Genomic DNA, 22,197 nt, shown 5'->3' on the forward strand with positions numbered 1-22,197 from the left:
AAATTGCTAATTTATATTTTTATTTTTATTCAGATAGTAATATAGGAAAAAACATTGCCAAAAATTAAAACGAAAAACATTTAAAATAAACACATGATTTAATCAATAATTTGTATCGGATGCTACCATCCTTTTAAATTGATAAATATAACAATTAATACAAATAGGAATTAAAATTAATCATTGGGCTCATACCACAGTGAGACCTTAAATTCATTGGATATATTGGGGAAATCACCTAACTTATGGGCCAAATATAAAAGGCCCAATATACAGTCATTTGAAATAGTATTCATACCCTGTGAACTTTTCCACATTTTTTTCTTGTTACATTTAACTTAAATGTATTTCTGGGGGATTTTATGTTATAGACCAACAAGAAGTAGCAAGTACTTGGGAAGTGTAAAGGAAATCATGCATGTTTTTCAAAATATTTTAAAAACTATATATCTGAGAATTGTTATGTGCATTTGTATTCAGCCCCTCTGAGATAATACTTTGTGGGAACACCTTTCGCCTCAATTACCCCAAAAGACTTGAAGCAGTATGTCTCTACCAGCTTTGCATATGTAGAGGCTGACATTTGCACATTCTTCCTTACAAACTAGCTCCAGCACAGTGAGAGCATTTGTGAGAAGCAATTTTCAAGTCTTACCACAGATTCTCAATGGGATTTAGATCTGAACTGTGACTGGGCCATTCACACACATGAATATGTTTGGTCTAAATAATTCCATTGTAGCTCTGGCAGCATGGTTAGGGTCCTTGTCCTGCTGAAAGGTGAACTTATGACCCAGACTTAAGTCTTTTCCAGCCTCTAACAGGTTTTCCTCCAGCCTCAAAAGTTCTACTTTGGTGTCATCTGACAAGAGCACCTTCTTCCACACGCTAACTGTGTCCCCTACATAGCTTTTTCTGCAAATGGGACTTCTTATAGCTTGCTTTAAAAAATGGCTTTATTCTTGCCACTCTTCCATAAAGGCCAGGTTTGTGGAGCATAAGACGAAAAGTTGTCCAGTGGACTGATTCTCCCATCAGAGCTATGGATCTCTGTAGCTCCATAAATGACCATGGACATCTTGGCTGCTTTTCTAATTGGTGATCTCCTTGGTTGGGATGTTAGTTTAGGTAGATGGCCATGTTTTGGTAGGTTTGCAATTGTGCCATACTCCTTCAATTTTTGGATGATGGGTTAAACAGTGCTCCATGAGATTTTCAGAGCTTGGGCTATTTTTTATAATCTAACCATATTTTACTATTCTCCATGACTTTATCCCTGACCTGTCTGGTGTGTTCCTTGGTTTTCATGATGTTGTTTGATCCCTAATGCTCTCAAACAAACCTCTGAGGCCTTAGAGAATAGCTGTAGTTATAATGAAAATACACAAAGTGGACTACAGGTACTTCTCACAAAATTAGAATATCATCAAAAAGTTAAGATATTTCAGTTCTTCAATGCAAAAAGTGAAACTCATATAATGTATAGAGTCATTACAAACAGAGTGCAAGAGAAGGAGGTCTGGGAGCTTCAACATGATCAACATGCAACACCAAATGGGTAGAGCCAAATCAGAAGACAGGTGGGTCAAACAGCCAAACAGGAAAAAATGAGAGGGTAGTGGTGATCTATTTCAAGTGTTTTTTTCTGTTAATGTTGATGATTATGGCTTACAGCCAATGAAAACCTAAAAATCATTATCTCAGTAGGTTAGAATAATTTACAAAAAACACCTGCAAAGGCTTCCTAAGCATTTAAAAAGGTCCCTTAGTCTGTTTCAATAGGCTCCACAATCATGGGGAATACTGCTGACTTGACAGAGGTCCAGAAGGCAGTCACTGACACACTCCACAAGGAAGGTATACCATAAAAGGTCATTGCTAAAGAAGCTGACTGTTCACAGAGTGCTGTAACCAAGCATATTAATGGAAAGTTGAGTGGAAGGAGAAAGTGTGGTAGAAAAAGGTGCACAATGAAACTGGGATAACCACAGCCTTGAAAGGATTGTTAAGAAAAGTCCATTCAAAAATTTGGGGGATCTTCACAAGGAGTGCACTGCTGCTAGAGTCATGGTTTCAAGAGCCACCACACAAAGACGTATCCAGGACATAGGCTACACGTTCTTTCTGTCAAGCCACTCATGACCAATAAACAATGCCAGTTGTTCAGTAGTCCAAGGTGTTGTTTTCAGATGATAGTATATTTTTCATGTCATTTGGAAATCAAGGTCCCAGAGTCTGGAGGAAGAGCAGAGAGGCACACAGTCCAAGCTGCTTGAGGTCTAGTGTAAAGTTTCCACAATCAGTGATGGTTGAACTATGTTATCTGCTGGTGTAAGTCCACTGTGTTTTATCAAGACCAAAGTCAGCAGAGCCGTCTACCAGGAAATTTTACAGCACTTCATGCTTCCCTCTGCCAACAAGCTTTTTGGAGATGGAAATTTAATTCTCCAGCATGACTTGGCACCTGTCCACACTGCCAAAAGAACCAATACCTGGTTTAAAAACAACAGTATCACTGTGCTTGATTGGCCAGTAAACTCATTTGACCTTAACCCCACAGAGAATCTATGGGGTATTGTCAAGAGGAAGATGAGAGACACCAGACCCAACAATGCAGACAAGCTGAAGGCTGCTATCAAAGCAACCTGGGCTTCCATAACACCTCAGCAGTGCCACAGGCTGATCGCCTACATGCCACACCGCATTGATGCAGTAATTGATGCAAAATGAGCCCCAACCAAGTATTAAGTGCATTTTCTGAACATACATTTCAGTAGGCCAACATTTCGGATTTTCAAATAATTTTTCAAGCTTGTGTTATAAAGTATTCTAATTTACTGAGATAATGACTTTTGGGCTTTTCATTTGCTCTAACTTGTAATCATCAACATTATCAGAAATAAACACTTGAAATTGCTCACTCTGTTTGTAATGACTCTATATGATATATGAGTTTCATTTTTTGTATTGAAGAACTGAAATAAATTTAATTTTTGATATTCTAATTTTGTGAGAAGCACCTGTACGTGACTCCTGGAGAAAATTGGTCAATCAGGATTTTACTTATGGGGTATCACACTACAGTGGGCTGAATACAATACAAAAGAAAAAAAATGGCCAGCTTCACCGAATCATGACATGATTAAAGGAGCTTAGCCTCCAGAAGCGCATTGAGATTCTTACCCATATGGTTTGTGCTGAAGTTTGTATCCTCCATGTTTAAGTTTGTGGATAAAGAAACCTTTTTTTCACTGATTCGCTGAAGCTGGACATTTTTTTCTTTTGGATTCAACACGCCTGGACACAGCGGGTGCGTGCTCCTGAAACTCAGCTTATGCATCACGGGTGAGCTGGTTTATATTCCTTCTCTTCATTGAATACAAATACGCATCACAATTTTCAAATTTATATTTTTAACTATTTAGAAAACCATGCATTATTTCCTTCACACTTCACAAATGTTTTCTACTTTGTGTTGGTGTATCACCTAAAATCCCAATAAAATACATTAAAGTTTGTGGGTGTGACGCAAAAAAAGGGGAAGATTTCACAAGGTATGAATACTTTTTCAAGTCCACATATGTCACTGTAGGCCCATTATTTTAACAAAAAAGCTTTTTTTCATAGCTTTGGTTTGCAGATTGACATTAATGAAGAAATAAAGTGAAAACATTGGAAACATTGAGAGAGATGAGCTAGTTAAAAAAATAATTCTTTTAGCTGGTGAATATCAGCCTTCCTTTCATATCTTTATAAAAATTACCTGCTCTTTCAGAGTTTGCTGATCTTGGGAGAGCTCATGAAATCTTGCTCTCCACAGTTCTTTCTCCCCTGAAAGGTCTGTCTCCAGGTTATCAATTTTCTCTTGAAATTTATTTAGCCTGCTAATGGAAGATGTGTTGATATCTTGTATGCTTTTCAGTTCATCTAGTAGGTCGTCATCATCTTTGTGAAACAATTGATACAAAAAATACATAGGTTTAGAAAAGGTGTTTATAAAAGGTTACATGAGAACACATGTAAAACTATAAGACAAGAAGGACTGACAGCACAGTGAGGTGTCAGATTACAGCTCATGCAGTTGTCAGTTTTTCTCATTCAATTCTATCCATGTTTTCTTACGGTTATAACACTTTCCTATTATAGACTATGGAGCATGTCATGGTTTTTTCAGACAAAGTGATCCTCACAAAATTGGTGAAAAATCTGACCAAACTCTGATCAAAAACACTAATGAAACTCAGATAGTTTACTATATGGAGTCTAGTATACTCTATGGAGAGGGAAGGGGAAGGAAGAAGGAAGTGCAGCGTTAGAAAACCGACTGAAACTTAATGTCATAGCTGGATTCCCATCTATACTGCTCAATACTGCTGTATAACAGACCCCTGATGCTACTTCTGTCAGTATGCTAAAACACATTGAACAGCAGGAATGCATCTCCATGTGCTCTGCATTGGAGACATCATAGCAGATGGTCTCCTACCACCAGAGTCAATTAGTGAAACACTCCCATCAACGTTTTTATCCTCTTCAAATATTGCCATCATCATATTATAGATCACTGTGGTTCGGTTCGGTCTGAACGGTGTCTGTGGTCTTGCTCTGGTGCCTGCTCTCTTCTTAATTGACCCTACATCATTCTCACAATGTACTCCATCGCGCTGCTGTGCAGGCATATTTCACTGTGCCCTGCTGAGGACAGAGCAAAGTACTTAAGTGTGCATGCGTTGGCAAAGGCCAAACAGCGATGATGACCAAGAAGGAAAGTCGGCAGGGCAGGGCAAAGTATGCCTGAGCAGGAGGGCTATGGAGGTCACTGTGTGGACGATGAAGGATGCGTCATTCGTGGTTGCCCTATGGAGCTTGTGGGTGCGCTTGAAAAGCGCACCAAGGTGGCACTTACGGGGGCCGATTGCGTGAGTTACGGGGGCTGATTGTATCACAGTCGAGTGACTGGCACTGACGTCACTTAAATGCTGCTGTCAGAGATTGATGATTGATTGTGCCATTTAAGTGGTAAAACTACAGCAATCGGAGCAAACTAGGGTCACTATAGTTACACACAAATTGTAGCTATGTAACACTGTCTGGTAGCCCACTTCGTACATTTCTTAGGCTGGGTTCACATTAGCGTATCTGTGCACAGCATATACCTGCGTGTAGATCTGCATGCGTCTTGTGTATACAGTTATATTTAATATTGTGTACGCAGGGACATGCGTTGGCATCAGTTTGTATGCAGATGCATCCGCATGCATCGTTTCGCGGTGTGAGGCGAATGCAACATGTTGCATTTTTTTAGGCATCAAATATGCGCAGGCATGCACATGCAAATGAATGCATCAAAACAACGCATTACTGTCTGTGGGAATGCGTTCGATGCGCTTGCGTACTTCAGACTGCGCATGTCCAGGAACGGATTGAGACATGCCCTCCTGGAAATACCGTACGCATGCGCATAAACAATGCAAACGCAGGCAAAAGCGCATACAAACACATGCACATGCAGCATTTTTTTTTGCGTCATGATTAAGCTGATGCGGATAAAAAAAAGCAGCGTAAGCATGCATTTAAATGCGTTTTGGCATGCATTGCGCATGCAGATGATATGCTGCACACAGCATATTGTGGATTTGTCATACACTTGCAGGGAAATCCATCATGGAAATTATTTGCTCAGTGTGAATGTAGTCTTAAGATGTATGTGAGATTTAGTTGGAGAAATTCCATAACTGTCTAAGGCTAGATTCACATTAGCATCTCTGTGCGCAGCGTATCATCTGCATGCACAAAAACATGCTTACCCCTGCGCATCATCTTGCGCATGACGCAAACAAAAATGCTGCATGTGCATGCGTTTAAATGTGTTTTGGTATGCGTTTGCATTTTTTAAGAGCATGGTGGGGGCGGTGACATCATTTTCTAAACATGCACAGTCTAAAGTACGCATCGTATCGAACGCATGCGTACGCATGTCATTGCATACCAATGCGTTCCCATAGACAGTAATGCAGGTTTTTTACGCAATCACCTGCAATCATCCACATGCGCAATATTTGACGCTTCAAAAAATGCAACATGTTGCGTTCGCTGGAAACCGCCGCAAACCGCGAAACGACGCATCCGCATGTGAACGCATGCAAAAGTGGATCACCCCCACGTTAGGGCAATGGGGTACTCGGTACTGGGTTCTTCGGTTCGGGGGATGTCACGGTGGCTGACCCGGTCCGTGGCTCTAGGGACGTCCGTATTCAAAGGGAAAAGTCTTGAAAGGGATAGTGTTCGTGACGCCACCTGTGGTATTCGGTCAGGGTGACCGACGCTGCGGTGAGGGGTCCGCTGGGGTGATGTTATGGCAGCTAGATGGTATACCTTCCCACAGTTGAAGTGTACCCCCAGGGCTTCCCAGAAGTGTAGGTGGTGATGGTGAACGATGTAAGGCGCAGGACACAAGGTTGCAGTCTCTTTACCTTTACTGGAGGCTTCAGCATCCACAGTCCAGGGTACAGACCACAGGGTAGGCAGAGTCCGGCCGGTCTGAAGGCAAATCCAGAGTCCCCTTATCCAGGTGGAAATCAGTAGCCTTCCTTCTAGCACCTGTGTGTTGTAGTACCTCCCTGCTGAGCTTCTCGGTAAGGGTATGTGCACACGTTGCGGATTTCTTGCAGAAATTTCCTGAAGAAAACCGGAAATTTTCTGCAAGAAATCCGTATTTTTTTTTTTTTGCGTTTTTTTTCCGTTTTTTTCGCGTTTTTTTAGCATTCTGCAAGCGTAATTAGCTTGCAGAATGCTACAGTTTTCCAAGCGATCTGTAGCATCGCTTGGAAAACTGACTGACAAGTTGGTCACACTTGTCAAACATACTGTTTGACAAGTGTGACCAACTTTTTACTATAGATGCAGCTTATGCCGCATCTATAGTAAAAGATAGAATGTTTAAAAATAATAAAAAAAATAAAAAAATGCTTATACTCACCCAGACATCTCCTCACCGGCGTCCGTTCCTCTTCCTAGCTGGTCTGTGCGCACAGGACCTTCCGTGACGTCACGGTCACGTGAGCGGTCACATGACCGCTCACGACCAATCACAGGACAGTGACGTCATCGGCAAGGTCCTTCAGCGTACATCAGCTACAGGAACCGAACGGCAGCGTGCAGTGGAGGCGGGAAGACATCGAGGGTGAGTATAGGACTGTTTTTTATTTTAATTCTTATTTTTTGACCACTTATATGGTGCCCAGTGCGTGGAGGAGAGTCTCCTCTCCTCCACCCTGGGTACCAACCGCACATAATCTGCTTACTTCCCGCATCGTGGGCACAGCCCCGTGCGGGAAGCAAGCAGATCAATGGACCCCTAGGTGTGCGGAATCCCCTGCAATTCCGCATTTTAATGAACATGTTGCTTTTTTTTCCGCGATGCGATTTTTTTCGCGGAAAAAAAGGATACATTTGCACAAAAAATGCGGAATACACTTAAAATAATAGGAGGCATATGTAAGCGTTTTTTTCGCGTTTTTATCACGTTTTTATAGCGAAAAACGCGAAAAAAATGCGAAAAATACTTAACGTGTGCACATGGCCTAAGGTCCTCACAACACTTGTAGATGTTCTAGATGTTATTTCTTCCTCTCTGACCCCCAGATGGTATGGATAAGACAAATCCGTTTGACTGGGATGGCCTGAGGCTTGTTTATAGGGACCCTAGAGACGCCCCAACCCCCACAAGTTGCCACCGTGTCTTCTTAGGTATTAAGGTCGGGCAGCCAACTTGGAATTGACTGTCCTGCCGGTCTTTGAAGTAAAGCGTAGAGACTATTACTCCCTCAGTGTTCCGGCCACCGGCTATGCGCCTCAGAAGGAGGCAGCCTATTGCAGGGCAGAACTCCTTCTGGTGATATCTCCTTGTGCTATGACTTCGTTTCTGACCCTCTACAACACAATTCTCTTCATGTCCTTTCTTAGGATGCTGCCGCACGTGGGGCAGGCGCAGCTCCATGTCTTTCTGTCTTGCTAGGCCTCTGCCAGGATCCCACCCCTGACAGGGACCCTCTGTCTGCAGCTCCGATGTTCCTCCTTTCCCCCTGTCTGCCCGACAGGTGTTGCCTGGGCAAAGCAAAGTCAGCTTCTCTCTAACTTTCTATCCAGCCCACCAGTTTTACCCTTCTGCGAGGAGTGCCCTAGTGAATAGGAGCAAGGCTCCCCCTGGTGGTCTGGAGTGTGAAGTGTGGTGTATGGTTTGTGATACCAGGTAGGAAGATCTCCTTTATTGCCATCAGACGTAATATCACTCCCCCTGGTGGGAGAATAACAATACTGCAACGACCAGAACTCTGGGGCGCTGCAAAAGCATGTCCCTGCATACACCATGTTAAAGATATTTATGCATGACGCATGCGGATGTATGTGGATCATGCGCTGTGCACAGAAACACTAATGTGAACCCGGCCTAATTCATTTGGTTGGATGTTGCAGAAATGCATGTGCTTGCTGCTATAGCCACTCTTTTTGATTGAAAGGAAATGTTGCAGAAATTTCCAGGCAAATCTACAGTGTCTATATACAACCTTACCATTTGAGCTAATATTTAAAGAAAAAGCTAATAAAAAAAGACCCACAAAAATTATTCAATCAATTTACTGTCTTATGTCATATTTTATATGTAAAAGAATGACAAAGCTCTAAGGTAATCAGATAACTGTAGGCCATGTTTTTACACATGGAAGTCATGTATAGGCACTTGTCCCCTATGAGAGATGAGAAATCTAGACAGCAAGCAATATGTAATCAGGCTGGAAGTGCACTGGGGTGTTTTAACGCACTGGGAAGAATCCAGTGTACACCACCCAATGCACTTCCACCCGATGCATATGGCTTCTAGATTAGATTTTTCATATCTGGCACATTGGCTCTCTAGAAAAAAATATATAATTATTGTAGGGGGACAAGCTCCTATAGCAGCCATACCACTACTTCTATATGTAAATACGTGCTGACAGGATTCTCTTTTAGAGAGTTGTTGGTATTACTCACGAGTCACAATATAATGAATGTGCATGTTTTTTATTAGTGGGGAGAGGGAGACCACACCGTGAGCAGCTTATCTTATGGGGACAAAGAATTGGACATATTGAAGTCCAACATGACTGATCTATCTTTTTCTTAAAGAGAACCTCTCTCCAGAAAAAATGCTATTAACCTGCAGATATGGGGTGAATCTGCAGGTTAATAACATTACTAACCTGCCCGATGCCTGCACATAGCCAAACTCTGTTTGGAGAAAATGAACTTTATTCTCCCCGTCAGCGTTCCCGTTTCCGTCACGGACATGGGTTCAGTCACCGCTCTGAGTATACAGAGCAGCAGTTGTAACTGCACCTCAGGCACCGGCTGACACTGGCTCTGCATTGGGGCCAACTGTCAGTCCATGCTGGGGGTGCGGTTACAGCCGCCATACAGAGCGGTGACTGAACCAGCGCTGGCAGGGCCCCAGTAACTGAAACCCAATTAACCTCATAAAGAATCAAGAAGAGATGTGGCACTCACCCTTCAGCACTGCTTGATTAATATCCTTTATTCATCTTTACAATAAAACACGTGTCATGTGGAGAGGCGGCTGGGATCGGGAGACAGGATAAGGAGGAAAGGAAAGGACGACGGCCGTTTCGCGCTTATGTGCTTCCACGGGTCCACAAGCACATAGTAAAAACGTCACATCCTTTATAGGAAATAACATGACGCTGGTTCTCACAGGTGTGAGCTTAAAAACACAAGATGTAAATTATGTGCAAACAATAATGTTGATAAGCTTCATAGGATCTTTACACTCAAAAGCACATCGAAAGAGAGAAAGTATAATAATTTACAAAAAGACGGACATATCCAATTTGTCGTTTAGCCCTAGAGGGCCTTGCGCGTTAGTTTCCAAAATCCATCTTGCTTCATGTTGCAAGAGGACTTTATTACGATCGCCGCCCTGTGGAGGATTTTTAACCATTTCTATACCAGCAAAACGTAATACATTTGGATCAGCATTATGATGGTTACGTATATGTTGGATAAAACGGGGACATCCCTTACCCGTCAAAACGGAGGTGTAGTGCTCCTTAAATCTATTAACCATCGGGCGTATCGTCTTGCCGATATAATAAAACCGGCACGGACAAAAGATAATATAGACAACAAATTGGGTTTTGCACGTTATTAGCTGATGGACCGTATGACAGACAGGACCTATACGGATAGGATTTTCCACATATCGTAAACTGCAAAATTTGCAGTTTCCGCATTTATAATTCCCTATTGGTTGGGCTTGTGTAAGCCAATTGTTTAACGGAGGGGAATATCTGTTTTTGACAATTAAGTCTCCTAAATTTCGCGTGCGTTTGTACCCGAATCTTGGTCTATTAGTTACTATAGATGTCAAATCCCTGTCATTTTGCAGTACATGCCAATTTTTATTTATAGCAGCATATACTTCTTTGTCCATGGGGCTGTGCGTAAATGTAAAAGTAAATCTTTTTTGGTCGCTATTCTGAACGGCAGATTGCATTTTTTGTCTACGAGTTTTTAATACTGCTTTCTGTGTGAGCTGCTCCGCACGATGTTCAGCTTGCTCCAAGATCTTTAATGGATAATCTCTATTGAGGAAGTCATTTTTTAATTCGCCAATTTGATGTTTAAAGATTTTTTCATTATTATTTATTTTTCTATATCGCACCATCTGGCTATACGGCAGACTATTTTTAGTGTGGAGCGGGTGCGCACTAGAAAAATGTAACAGGCTGTTAGTAGCACTAGGTTTTTTGTAAACTTGAGTATTAAGTATGCCATCAGAAAGGTTTAATTTTACATCGAGAAATTCGAGTGAATTGCCTCCAAAACAAGCTGTGAATTGCATATTTTCGTTATTTACCGAATTAAGATACGCAACAAAGGAATCAAAGTCGCTTTGGGCCCCATCCCAAACGATAAAAATGTCGTCTGCAAATCTCAAAAATAAACGAATAAATTTTAAGAAGGGGTTTGTAATAGAGGTGATGTAATTTTCCTCAAAAACCGCTAAAAAAAGATTCGCAAAAACACACGCGACAGGCGTACCCATCGCGGTTCCAGTATGTTGTAAGAACCACTTATCTCCAAACTTAAAGGCATTATGAGATAATACAAAATGTAAACTTTCCGTGATGAAATTAATTAAATTATGATCTTTATCAGCATTAACAAGAATAGTTCTAATAGCCTCAATGCCTTTATCCTGGGGGATGCGTGTGTAAAGGCTGACGACATCTATCGATGTGAGCGCAAAAGTGGGTTGCCAGTCTATTGATTGAAGTGCTGTCAGAAACGCTCCTGAATCTTTCACAAAGGAGGGAATTTGAAGCAGCAGCGGTTTGAGCAGCCAATCCAGGAATTGAGACAAAGGCTCAGTCAGTGAACCAATGCCCGATATAATCGGGCGCCCAGGAGGAGATGAAGCATTTTTATGTATTTTCGGCAGGCATTCCTTTGTTGCGTATCTTAATTCGGTTAATAACGAAAATATGCAATTCACAGCTTGTTTTGGAGGCAATTCACTCGAATTTCTCGATGTAAAATTAAACCTTTCTGATGGCATACTTAATACTCAAGTTTACAAAAAACCTAGTGCTACTAACAGCCTGTTACATTTTTCTAGTGCGCACCCGCTCCACACTAAAAATAGTCTGCCGTATAGCCAGATGGTGCGATATAGAAAAATAAATAATAATGAAAAAATCTTTAAACATCAAATTGGCGAATTAAAAAATGACTTCCTCAATAGAGATTATCCATTAAAGATCTTGGAGCAAGCTGAACATCGTGCGGAGCAGCTCACACAGAATGCAGTATTAAAAACTCGTAGACAAAAAATGCAATCTGCCGTTCAGAATAGCGACCAAAAAAGATTTACTTTTACATTTACGCACAGCCCCATGGACAAAGAAGTATATGCTGCTATAAATAAAAATTGGCATGTACTGCAAAATGACAGGGATTTGACATCTATAGTAACTAATAGACCAAGATTCGGGTACAAACGCACGCGAAATTTAGGAGACTTAATTGTCAAAAACAGATATTCCCCTCCGTTAAACAATTGGCTTACACAAGCCCAACCAATAGGGAATTATAAATGCGGAAACTGCAAATTTTGCAGTTTACGATATGTGGAAAATCCTATCCGTATAGGTCCTGTCTGTCATACGGTCCATCAGCTAATAACGTGCAAAACCCAATTTGTTGTCTATATTATCTTTTGTCCGTGCCGGTTTTATTATATCGGCAAGACAATACGCCCGATGGTTAATAGATTTAAGGAGCACTACACCTCCGTTTTGACGGGTAAGGGATGTCCCCGTTTTATCCAACATATACGTAACCATCATAATGCTGATCCAAATGTATTACGTTTTGCTGGTATAGAAATGGTTAAAAATCCTCCACAGGGCGGCGATCGTAATAAAGTCCTCTTGCAACATGAAGCAAGATGGATTTTGGAAACTAACGCGCAAGGCCCTCTAGGGCTAAACGACAAATTGGATATGTCCGTCTTTTTGTAAATTATTATACTTTCTCTCTTTCGATGTGCTTTTGAGTGTAAAGATCCTATGAAGCTTATCAACATTATTGTTTGCACATAATTTACATCTTGTGTTTTTAAGCTCACACCTGTGAGAACCAGCGTCATGTTATTTCCTATAAAGGATGTGACGTTTTTACTATGTGCTTGTGGACCCGTGGAAGCGCATAAGCGCGAAATGGCCGTCGTCCTTTCCTTTCCTCCTTATCCTGTCTCCCGATCCCAGCCGCCTCTCCACATGACACGTGTTTTATTGTAAAGATGAATAAAGGATATTAATCAAGCAGTGCTGAAGGGTGAGTGCCACATCTCTTCTTGATTCTTTATGGACTATTTTTGTTATTATATGTTGAGCACCCCCGTTTATGCCTGCCATCGTTGTTGCTGTGTGAGACCAACGAACCTCGGTGCCAATTAAGGAAGCATATAGCCACACAGCCTAGTGCCGTCCGCACATCTTGGAATTTTTGCCGCCAATTAACCTCATAGCTGCAGGTTAATAGCATTTTTTCTGGTGACAGTTACCCTTTAACATGTGTTCCAGGAGACAGTTAGTTAGCCCCCATACACTTTGCCTCGTATGTTGAAATTGGTGCAGTCAGGTGACATTCATTTCATGAACATGGCCAACTTTCACTGCACAATGCCTTTCTAAAGTGAGAAATATGGAAGGAATGATGTATACCTGAATCCTGCTTAGTAAACAGCATATGTGTATTTTCCTTTGTAGATGACTTTGGTCCAAATGTTTGAGTTGACATGATCTAAGTGAAACATAAAAATACATTAGCTTATTAACTGAAAATGCATGCATGTATAATGACACAAATTCCTCAGACTAGCTTAAAGGGTGTTTCCATCTGTGACATTTATATCATATTGCTGGTACCCTCATCTATTGAACACTAGTGGCATATCTTATTGACGTGCCTCAAAGTCCCAAATAGGACAACCTCTCTAAGAGTTATTCTTAGAAGTGTTTAACTATAGAAAAGATGGTGACTCAGGGATTAAACAATATATTTATTTTAGATTTGTTAAATGAGAAGTTATCATTCCAAATTCTCCTCAAAACCTATGTCCATTTGATTTAAAGGATTCTTATCATCTGAAAAACCACTATTAACCTACAGATTGGGGTTAATCTCCAAGTTAATAGCGTTCTTAACCTGCCCGGCGCTGACACTTAGAGCTCGCTGCCAGTAGGAAATGAACGTTATTCCCCCTGGCAGCATTCAGGCTCCAGTATTAGAGGCAGCGTTGGCGCTGGTTTAGTCACTGACTGACAGCAGGTCATAATGCTGAGCCGCTGTCAGTCAGTGCTGGGGGTGCGGTTACTGCCGCCAGTATTCATACATAGAGCAGTGACTGAACCCACGCCAGCGCCACACTTACGACTGGAACCCGAACTATAAACCTGTCTGACACCTGCAATTAGAGCCCCACTGCCTGAAGGAAATTAACTTTATTCTCCTCGGCTCTAAGGGTACATGACCACGATCCTTAACTATCAGCGCTTTGGACGCAGCATATGTTTGCTGAGTCCAAAGCACTGCCTTCTATTTAATGCAGGCAAATCCGCCTGTGGATTTACCACATTCAATACATTTGTATCAATGTAATTTCTGTTGTGGAGATTGGTGTCTCCGCAATAGAAATTAACATGCAGTCTTAAAAGACGTGCCGCATGTCAGTGTCTGCGGTTGATTAGCAGGCGCACATACATGCATAGTGTAGTGGATATGGGATTTCGAAAAATCCCATCCACTGTGCTGTAACATGAGGCTGCTGCGGGTTTGATGCTACATAAATATGCAACATCAAACCCGCAGCAGTCCCTGATCCTGGGCGTTGGGCAGGTTTACAATGCTATTAACCTGCAGATTAACATCATATCTGCAGGTTAGGAGCATTTTTTCAGGTGACAGCTTCGATAAAAAGCGAACGCGTCATCAGGATTGTGCGGAGTAACCTACAGACAATGTCAGGTTGGCACCATTATGCTGATTAGAATGATACCTGGGTTGATGAAATCCGACTTGTGGTTGTTGTTTAAACTGTAGTTGCAGTTTTCAGTTAATGAGATTCTCGTGCTCTGGGATGGGTCATTCAGGGGGTCTTATTTGGTGCTCTGTTCTTATATTCATACTTATAGGCTTATATGACAGGTCACAGAACCTCCAGTGACCTGCCTAGTATTTTAAATATTGCGTTAGCAGTTCATATTGTGGTCTTTATAAAAAATATTTAACTACAGCAAAATGGTGCCAGCACATGTGCAGTAGCATCTATCGCTTGCCGATAGACGCTACTGCACAAGCGCCGCCTGCGCCATTTTGTTGGAGGAAAAAAATTTGGGTACAGCAAAATGGCACCAGTGGAGGCGCTTGCTTAGTAGCATTTTTTCTCCTTTTTTTTGTTCTCCAACAAAATGGCTTTTACCAATAGATGTTACTGTGCATGCGCACTTCTGCAGTAGCATCTATCGCCGACAGATACTACTGTGCAAGCGTCATCACCGGTTCATTTTGCTGCAGGCAAATTCTGTTTACCTCCAACAATGTGGCACCGAGTTGATGCTTGCGCAGTAGCAGTTATCAGAATAATAATCTTTATTTTTATATAGCGATAACATATTCCGCAGCGCTTAAAAGGTTGCACACATTATCACCACTGTCCCCGTTGGGGCTCACAATCTAAATTCCCTATCAGTATGTCTTTGGAATGTGGGAGGAAACCGGAGTGCCCGGAGGAAACCCACGCAAACACGGAGAGAACATACAAACTCTTTGCAGATGTTGTCCTTGGTGGGGTTTGAACCCAGGACTCCAGCGCTGCAAGGCTGCTGTGCTAACTACTGCGCCACCGTGCTGCCCAGAATGCGATAGATTGCCGCAACTGCTGACATTTTCCTGTATTTACATTTTTTTTCCAAAGACTACAATATGAACTGTGCAAGCGCAGTATTTAAAATAGGAGGCAAGTCACTGAAGGTTCAGTGACTTGTCATTTAACCCCTATAAGGTTGAATATGAGAATAGAGCACCACACAAAGCCCTACCCACAGCCCTGCCCAAGAGCATAAGAATTTCATTAACTGAAAAATCCAAATACAGATTAAATAACAAACAACCACAACACAGATTTTATCAACCCAGGTATCACTTTAATCAGTATAATGGTGCCAAACTGACAATACCTGTAGTTTACTTCTCCTAATGACAGGTTCACTTTAAAGGGAATCTGTCACCCCAAAATTGGCCTATAAACTAAGGCCACCTTATCTACAGATGCTGTAGATAAGCCCCCGATGTATCCTGAAAGATAAGAAAAACAGGTTAGATTATACTCACCCAGGGGCGGACCCGCAGTGGTCCGGTCCGATGGGCGTCGCCTCCCATTTTCATACAATGACATCCTATTCTTGTCTTCCTGCCGGGCCTCTCTGACCTTTCCCAGCGCCTGCGCACTTCAGTACTTTGCTATGCCCTCAACAGGGCAGACAAAGTACACCTGCGCAGGAGCAGCGGCAGGAAGAAAAGAAGAGGACGACATCATATGAAGATGGGAGGGGCCAGACCCGGCCCTGAGGCCCATCGGACCGGACCACACCGGGACCGCCCGTGCGTGAGTATAATATAACCTATTTTTCTTATCTTTCAGGATACATCGGGGGCTTATCTACAGCATTACAGAATGCTGTAGATAAGCCCTTGTTGCCGGTGGCCTTAGTTTATAGGCCAATTTTGGGGTGACAGATTCCCTTTAAATATAGATGTATAGGTCTACCTTTGCTGTGGGTTGCTGTTTCAGATATGAGCTACAGAAGTAGAGAGGAATGGAAGGAGAACACAAAAAGGACAAAAACATGCATGATGTTACCTCTTCAGACAGAAGCAGAAATAAACGCCAAGTGAATTTGTACCAAAAGAATGGATTCTAGGAAGAAAATAGAAGAAAAAGAGCACAGGTGGGAAATAGAAAACTAGTAAGTTATCAATTATTATTATTATAATTTCTATCATGGAGCAGTACTACCTTCGTAAAAATAATCTGAAATGTGGATGTAACACCCCAGGTAACCGGTTGTTGCTGTGGCATTGCTTTCCTCATGGGGAGAGTGATGTCACGCTTGGAAGTGAGGAAGGATCCCTTTGACAGGTATTCAGCACATGCAACACTGTTCTGACTCCAGGCCAGAAGGGGGAGCTCTACACCTGACTTCAGGGGAGCTGCTCTTTCTGGTTGGGAGGAGGAGTCAGTTGCTAGGCAGTTGGAGTTAGACAGTTGGTGAGAGGAGTGCAAAAAGAGAGGAAGGAAAGCTGGGGCCATGGAGACGAGTGATTCTTGGGAAGGAAAGAGAAAGCAGAACAGTCTGTAAAGCGACTGATTGGGGAAGTGGAGCGCAGGAGAGTGAAGAGCTGGAGAGAGAAGCTGCAACTGGGCTTCCTCCACGCTGAGCGCAGATACCGGTAGCCGGAAGACCGAGGATGTGCAGCACTTTCTGTATCACAGCAGAAACTGGCGGACAGCGGATTGCAAGCTACCTGTCAACCATTAACACCCGAGGACACAGTAGCAGATAGAGCCTTGGTCATGATAGAGATCCTGTAAAAAGGCTCAAGTTACCTGTCGTATGGGTAGTGTCCTACCAACAAAGGGGACAGAGAGAAAACTTGAGGACCTTGTGTGAGATCAAAGGCAGCAAGGGACTACAACACCACAGCGCTAGAAGGAAGGCTTCCAACCCCACCTGGTTAGAGGGATTTCCAATTCGCTTACAAGCCGGCCGGACCACACCAGCATCCGTGATCTGATACCCTGGACTGTGGCTGCTTTGAGCCAAGTAAAGAGATAAAGAGACTCTGCTTCTTACTACACCACCTATTACCATCTTCATCTATTACAACAGGAGCCCTGGGGACCCAGCTTCACCTGTGGGAAGTCACAGCATTCCTGCTGCCATAACATCACCCCAGTGGACTCCTTTAAGCAGCGTCGGTCACCCCTGACCGAATACCACAGGTGGTGTCACGAACTTTTATTATTCAACTAGCCCCTTTAAAGACTGTCCCTTTAACATGGGAGCCCAGGGCCACGGACCAGGTCGACGCCGCCGTGACTCATCCCTTTAAGTACCAGACCTGGTACCGAGTACCCCACAGCCCTGGCGGGCGTTCCATTTACCTTAACCATTTAGGGCCGGTTCAAATGCGTCAAGTACACAGCAGGCTATGGACTGAAAATCCGCTGCATATTACTGTAACAACATTGTGGGTGACATCTGTGAAACCTTGGTGAAAATTTGAACTCCGTTGCATATTTGACAAGCGGTGAAATCTGATGCTTAGTACAGAAATAGCTACTGAAGATTTCACACTACAAAAAAATCTGGTGTACCAAGGAAAGAAGAAATGGGGGCACCACAGTCAATGGGACTCAAACCAAGACCTGAAAAAACGCCATATATATGTAGAAAGAGACAGGTAGGCCTTATAGAAGGGAGTCACCACCAATACAAATGCAAAACATGGCTTTATTGAACATAGAAATGAGAGACAGAACACACTAAAAACATTTAAAACCACAAAGGGATACAAAATACCCCCATGATTGCAAACAGGCCCAAAATAAGGCAAAAAAGCCGCACCTCCCCAGTCAGAGAATAATATACATGCCCAATAATTATAGCCTCAATAGCCACATGATGTAATTACAAATAAGGCCCGACCTGTCCCATAAGAAGATCCTAGCAGGCACCTTGTGAAGAAAGAAACATGTATGCCGCAATAGTGCACATGTAACAATGATGTATGCGGTATAGGACCAATCTAAAAGGTGGTAAAGATAATACACAACCGGCTGAAATGGAGGTAAGTATACTGACCAGTTTCAATGTCCACCATATATACAACCGAACACCTAGAGGCACATGAGCCAAAAGATGGAGACTAAAGATTGGCATAACCTGTGGGTGCCACTGTAGGGCAGAGTCAAGCAAAGTCAGGCAACATCAGTAGGGCATGAGTACCCTGAATGGAATGGAGGTGCGGACAGCAGGCACCCAACGCGTGTCGCCACACACTGGTGGCTTCGTCAGGGGTGATGCCTGCATGTCCTGCCTCCCTTAAGTACCAAATAATCGGTCACTTACCGAAAGGCAGCTGTGAAGATGATAGGAGCGCCGCATGGAGAGTGGGTAATGGCGTCTGCGCTTGCCGGGCCCGGCGTGTAGGCACTGCGCATGCGCCGGCTGCACAGAGCGGAAGTGTATAATCCGCTCTCGGTTGCCAAGGCGACATGCGTACTGCAGTGTGTGCATTTGCGCTGGATGCAGCAAAGATAACGTAAGTGCAGAGTGCACAGTACTTGGCGATATAACAATATATCACAGCCCGAAAGCCTGGTGGTGCACAGTACTGAATACAAATTGAATGATACATAAGCAAAAAATAATAATAACATAGAAATGCAAAAAAATAATAAAGAATATAGACCCAAAAAAATATATATAATGAAAAATGAAAAATACAAAATATAATATGGTGAAAATTCAGTACTGTGCACCACCAGGCTTTCGGGCTGTGATATATTGTTATATTATATATTATATTATATATTATTGCCTACACGCCGGGCCCGGCAAGCGCAGACGCCATTACCCACTCTCCATGCGGCGCTCCTATCATCTTCACAGCTGCCTTTCAGTAAGTGACCGATTATTTGGTACTTAAGGGAGGCAGGACATGCAGGCATCACCCCTGACGAAGCCACCAGTGTGTGGCGACACGCGTTGGGTGCCTGCTGTCCGCACCTCCATTCCATTCAGGGTACTCATGCCCTACTGATGTTGCCTGACTTTGCTTGACTCTGCCCTACAGTGGCACCCACAGGTTATGCCAATCTTTAGTCTCCATCTTTTGGCTCATGTGCCTCTAGGTGTTCGGTTGTATATATGGTGGACATTGAAACTGGTCAGTATACTTACCTCCATTTCAGCCGGTTGTGTATTATCTTTACCACCTTTTAGATTGGTCCTATACCGCATACATCATTGTTACATGTGCACTATTGCGGCATACATGTTTCTTTCTTCACAAGGTGCCTGCTAGAATCTTCTTATGGGACAGGTCGGGCCTTATTTGTAATTACATCATGTGGCTATTGAGGCTATAATTATTGGGCATGTATATTATTCTCTGACTGGGGAGGTGCGGCTTTTTTGCCTTATTTTGGGCCTGTTTGCAATCATGGGGGTATTTTGTATCCCTTTGTGGTTTTAAATGTTTTTAGTGTGTTCTGTCTCTCATTTCTATGTTCAATAAAGCCATGTTTTGCATTTGTATTGGTGGTGACTCCCTTCTATAAGGCCTACCTGTCTCTTTCTACATATATACTACAAAAAAATCTGTATCAGTTATGTTTTGAGAGGAGTGTGTTTGGGCAAAATAAGCTGTAGTTGTGCAATGTTGGTGGTTTGTTTGTTTGGGTTTCATTTTACAAGCGTTCATTATGCTTCATTCGTGATCGTGACATTCATTTTTTTTTTTTTAAAGCTCTTTTTATTGAAAAGTACACAAAAAAATAGATAAAAGCCCCATTAAGGGACATAAGAAACCATTTAGAATGTACCCATCAAATGTAATACTGACGTTTAAGGAGGAATGTATCATGGATTTTTATACACTTTTCTTGAGCCAAAAATTCATTAAATTAATATGCACCAAATGTATTAGAAGGGATCTGTCACCAGGTTTTTCCTACCTCATCTGAGAACAGAATAATGTAGCAAAAGAGACCCTGACTCCAACAATGTATCACTTAGTTTACTGGGTGCAGCATTTGTGACACAATCAGAGTTTTTAGATGTAGCACAGCTCAGAAAGCTTAACCCACCTACACCACAGCTGTGTATGTACATTGTATATGGACAGTAAGCTGCTTATCACAGGAGGGGGTGTGGTCAAACCAGCGCTCACATGAGCATCAGTCCTGGCAGTAATAATGTCCTGGTGATTGCAAGTAAACAACCACACAGAGCCTGATAAATGACACATCCTCCAAATTTGTGTTTCATCTACTGCTGTCTTCAGATTGCTTAGCAAAGACCTGCTGACAGATTCCCTTGAAGAATCGTATGTCTTTTATTAAATTTGGCACATCTTTGGGCTGAAATGGTAAGGCTGATAAAAAAAGTTATAAAAGGTGTACAATTTTCACCTTTTTTATGCTGTAAAACTGCCATACGGGGACTGATAAAGTCCACAATTGTTTGTAATGGTAGAAAGGATGGACAAGCTAGTGGAAATTTCCTGATTGGCCAGCTAGGAAGATGAAGATGGAGGAGTTTGATCACAGGAAACTTTGAATTGGGTCAAGGTATTGAAAGTCTAAATATTTTGAATTGAACTAGTTGAGACAAACTTATTTGTAGCCAGGGTGCTCTCCATGTGTACAAGTGTACAAGTATAATTTTCCACGCAGACCATCAAAAATTCACATTTTAGTACAGAATTAATTAAGGTGCTTTCACTCTGCGTTCTGGCATCCGTTTGATGGTTACGTCTGAACTCCCTGCAAAATGGGATTTGGAAGTCTGGGCCGACGGGGCCATTGAATATAATGAATCATTTTCGGGCATGCATACCTACTGGAGGCAGACACTCAGATGCAGTCTAATACTTCAGAGTATCCGCCTCCAGTAGGTGTACACGCCCGAACATGATGCCCGAACATGGCTCACGTTTGCTCTGCCGGCATCATTATACTCTATCGCCCTGCCAGGGCATACTCCCGAATCATGTTTTGCAGGAAGGTTTGGATGTAAGCCCAAATGGAGCCACTGAATAAGTGCCCGAATGCAGTGTGAAAGCATCCTTAGCAATGGAGACATTTAAATGAACAATTGCAATCAGCCTGATTTTTACAATAGACTTCTGAACCCAGCCTTGGGGCTTGTGCACACGAGTGTATAAATTGGTCTGACATTACCTGCCCTACTTTCCATATATAGGCAATACAGGAAGGAACATTAAATAAATAACAAGCTCTTCTGTTCTACAGAATTACACGTAACTGATTAAACTAAAATTAAATGAGATGTTAAATGAGATATTTCATTTAAATACAGTGCCTTGAAAAAATATTCATACCCCGTGAACTTTTCCACTTTTTTTCACTTAACACCCACAAGCTTAATTTGGATTTTATGTGATAGTTGGAGCGCCCCCACACCGCCGCAGGGCCGAGGGGTACCCGGAGCCGGGCCTCTGGGTTTCAGTCCTGGAGTTGTCACGGTGGCTAGACCCGGTCCGTGGCCCTGTCTGTCAGTGGGGGACGCCCGGTGCAGTAAGTGGTGTTGTAACGGTGCAGTTGTGGGGTGCAGGTCGCGGTAAATAACGAGGACACCAGGTTGCAGTCTCTTTACCTCTTTACTGGAGATCTCTGAGTCCTCAGTCCAGAATACGGTTCACCAAGCTGCGCAAGTCCGGCCGGTCCAATGGCACCTCCAGAGTTCTCTTCACAGGTGGAAATCGGTGCCTTCCTTCTTAGCGCTATGTGTTGTAGTCCTTCCCTGCTGTGCTTACGGAAAGTAC

General features: G+C 42.7%; 1 protein-coding gene across 1 annotated transcript in view; it reads right to left on the bottom strand.

Moving 5' to 3' along the window:
- Window positions 1–22,197, bottom strand: part of LOC143817695 (uncharacterized) — a 164,823-nt gene that overhangs the window by 117,092 nt on the left and 25,534 nt on the right. The window contains exons 4-6 of the mRNA XM_077299184.1: window positions 16,484–16,540; window positions 13,287–13,365; window positions 3,764–3,945 (exon numbers count right to left, since the gene is read on the bottom strand). Of these exons, the coding sequence (XP_077155299.1) occupies window positions 3,764–3,945; window positions 13,287–13,365; window positions 16,484–16,540 (318 nt within the window). The remainder of the gene's footprint in view (window positions 1–3,763; window positions 3,946–13,286; window positions 13,366–16,483; window positions 16,541–22,197) is intronic.

The sequence above is a fragment of the Ranitomeya variabilis genome, chromosome 3 (assembly GCF_051348905.1).
Source record: "Ranitomeya variabilis isolate aRanVar5 chromosome 3, aRanVar5.hap1, whole genome shotgun sequence".
Classification (NCBI taxonomy): Eukaryota; Metazoa; Chordata; class Amphibia; order Anura; family Dendrobatidae; genus Ranitomeya; species Ranitomeya variabilis.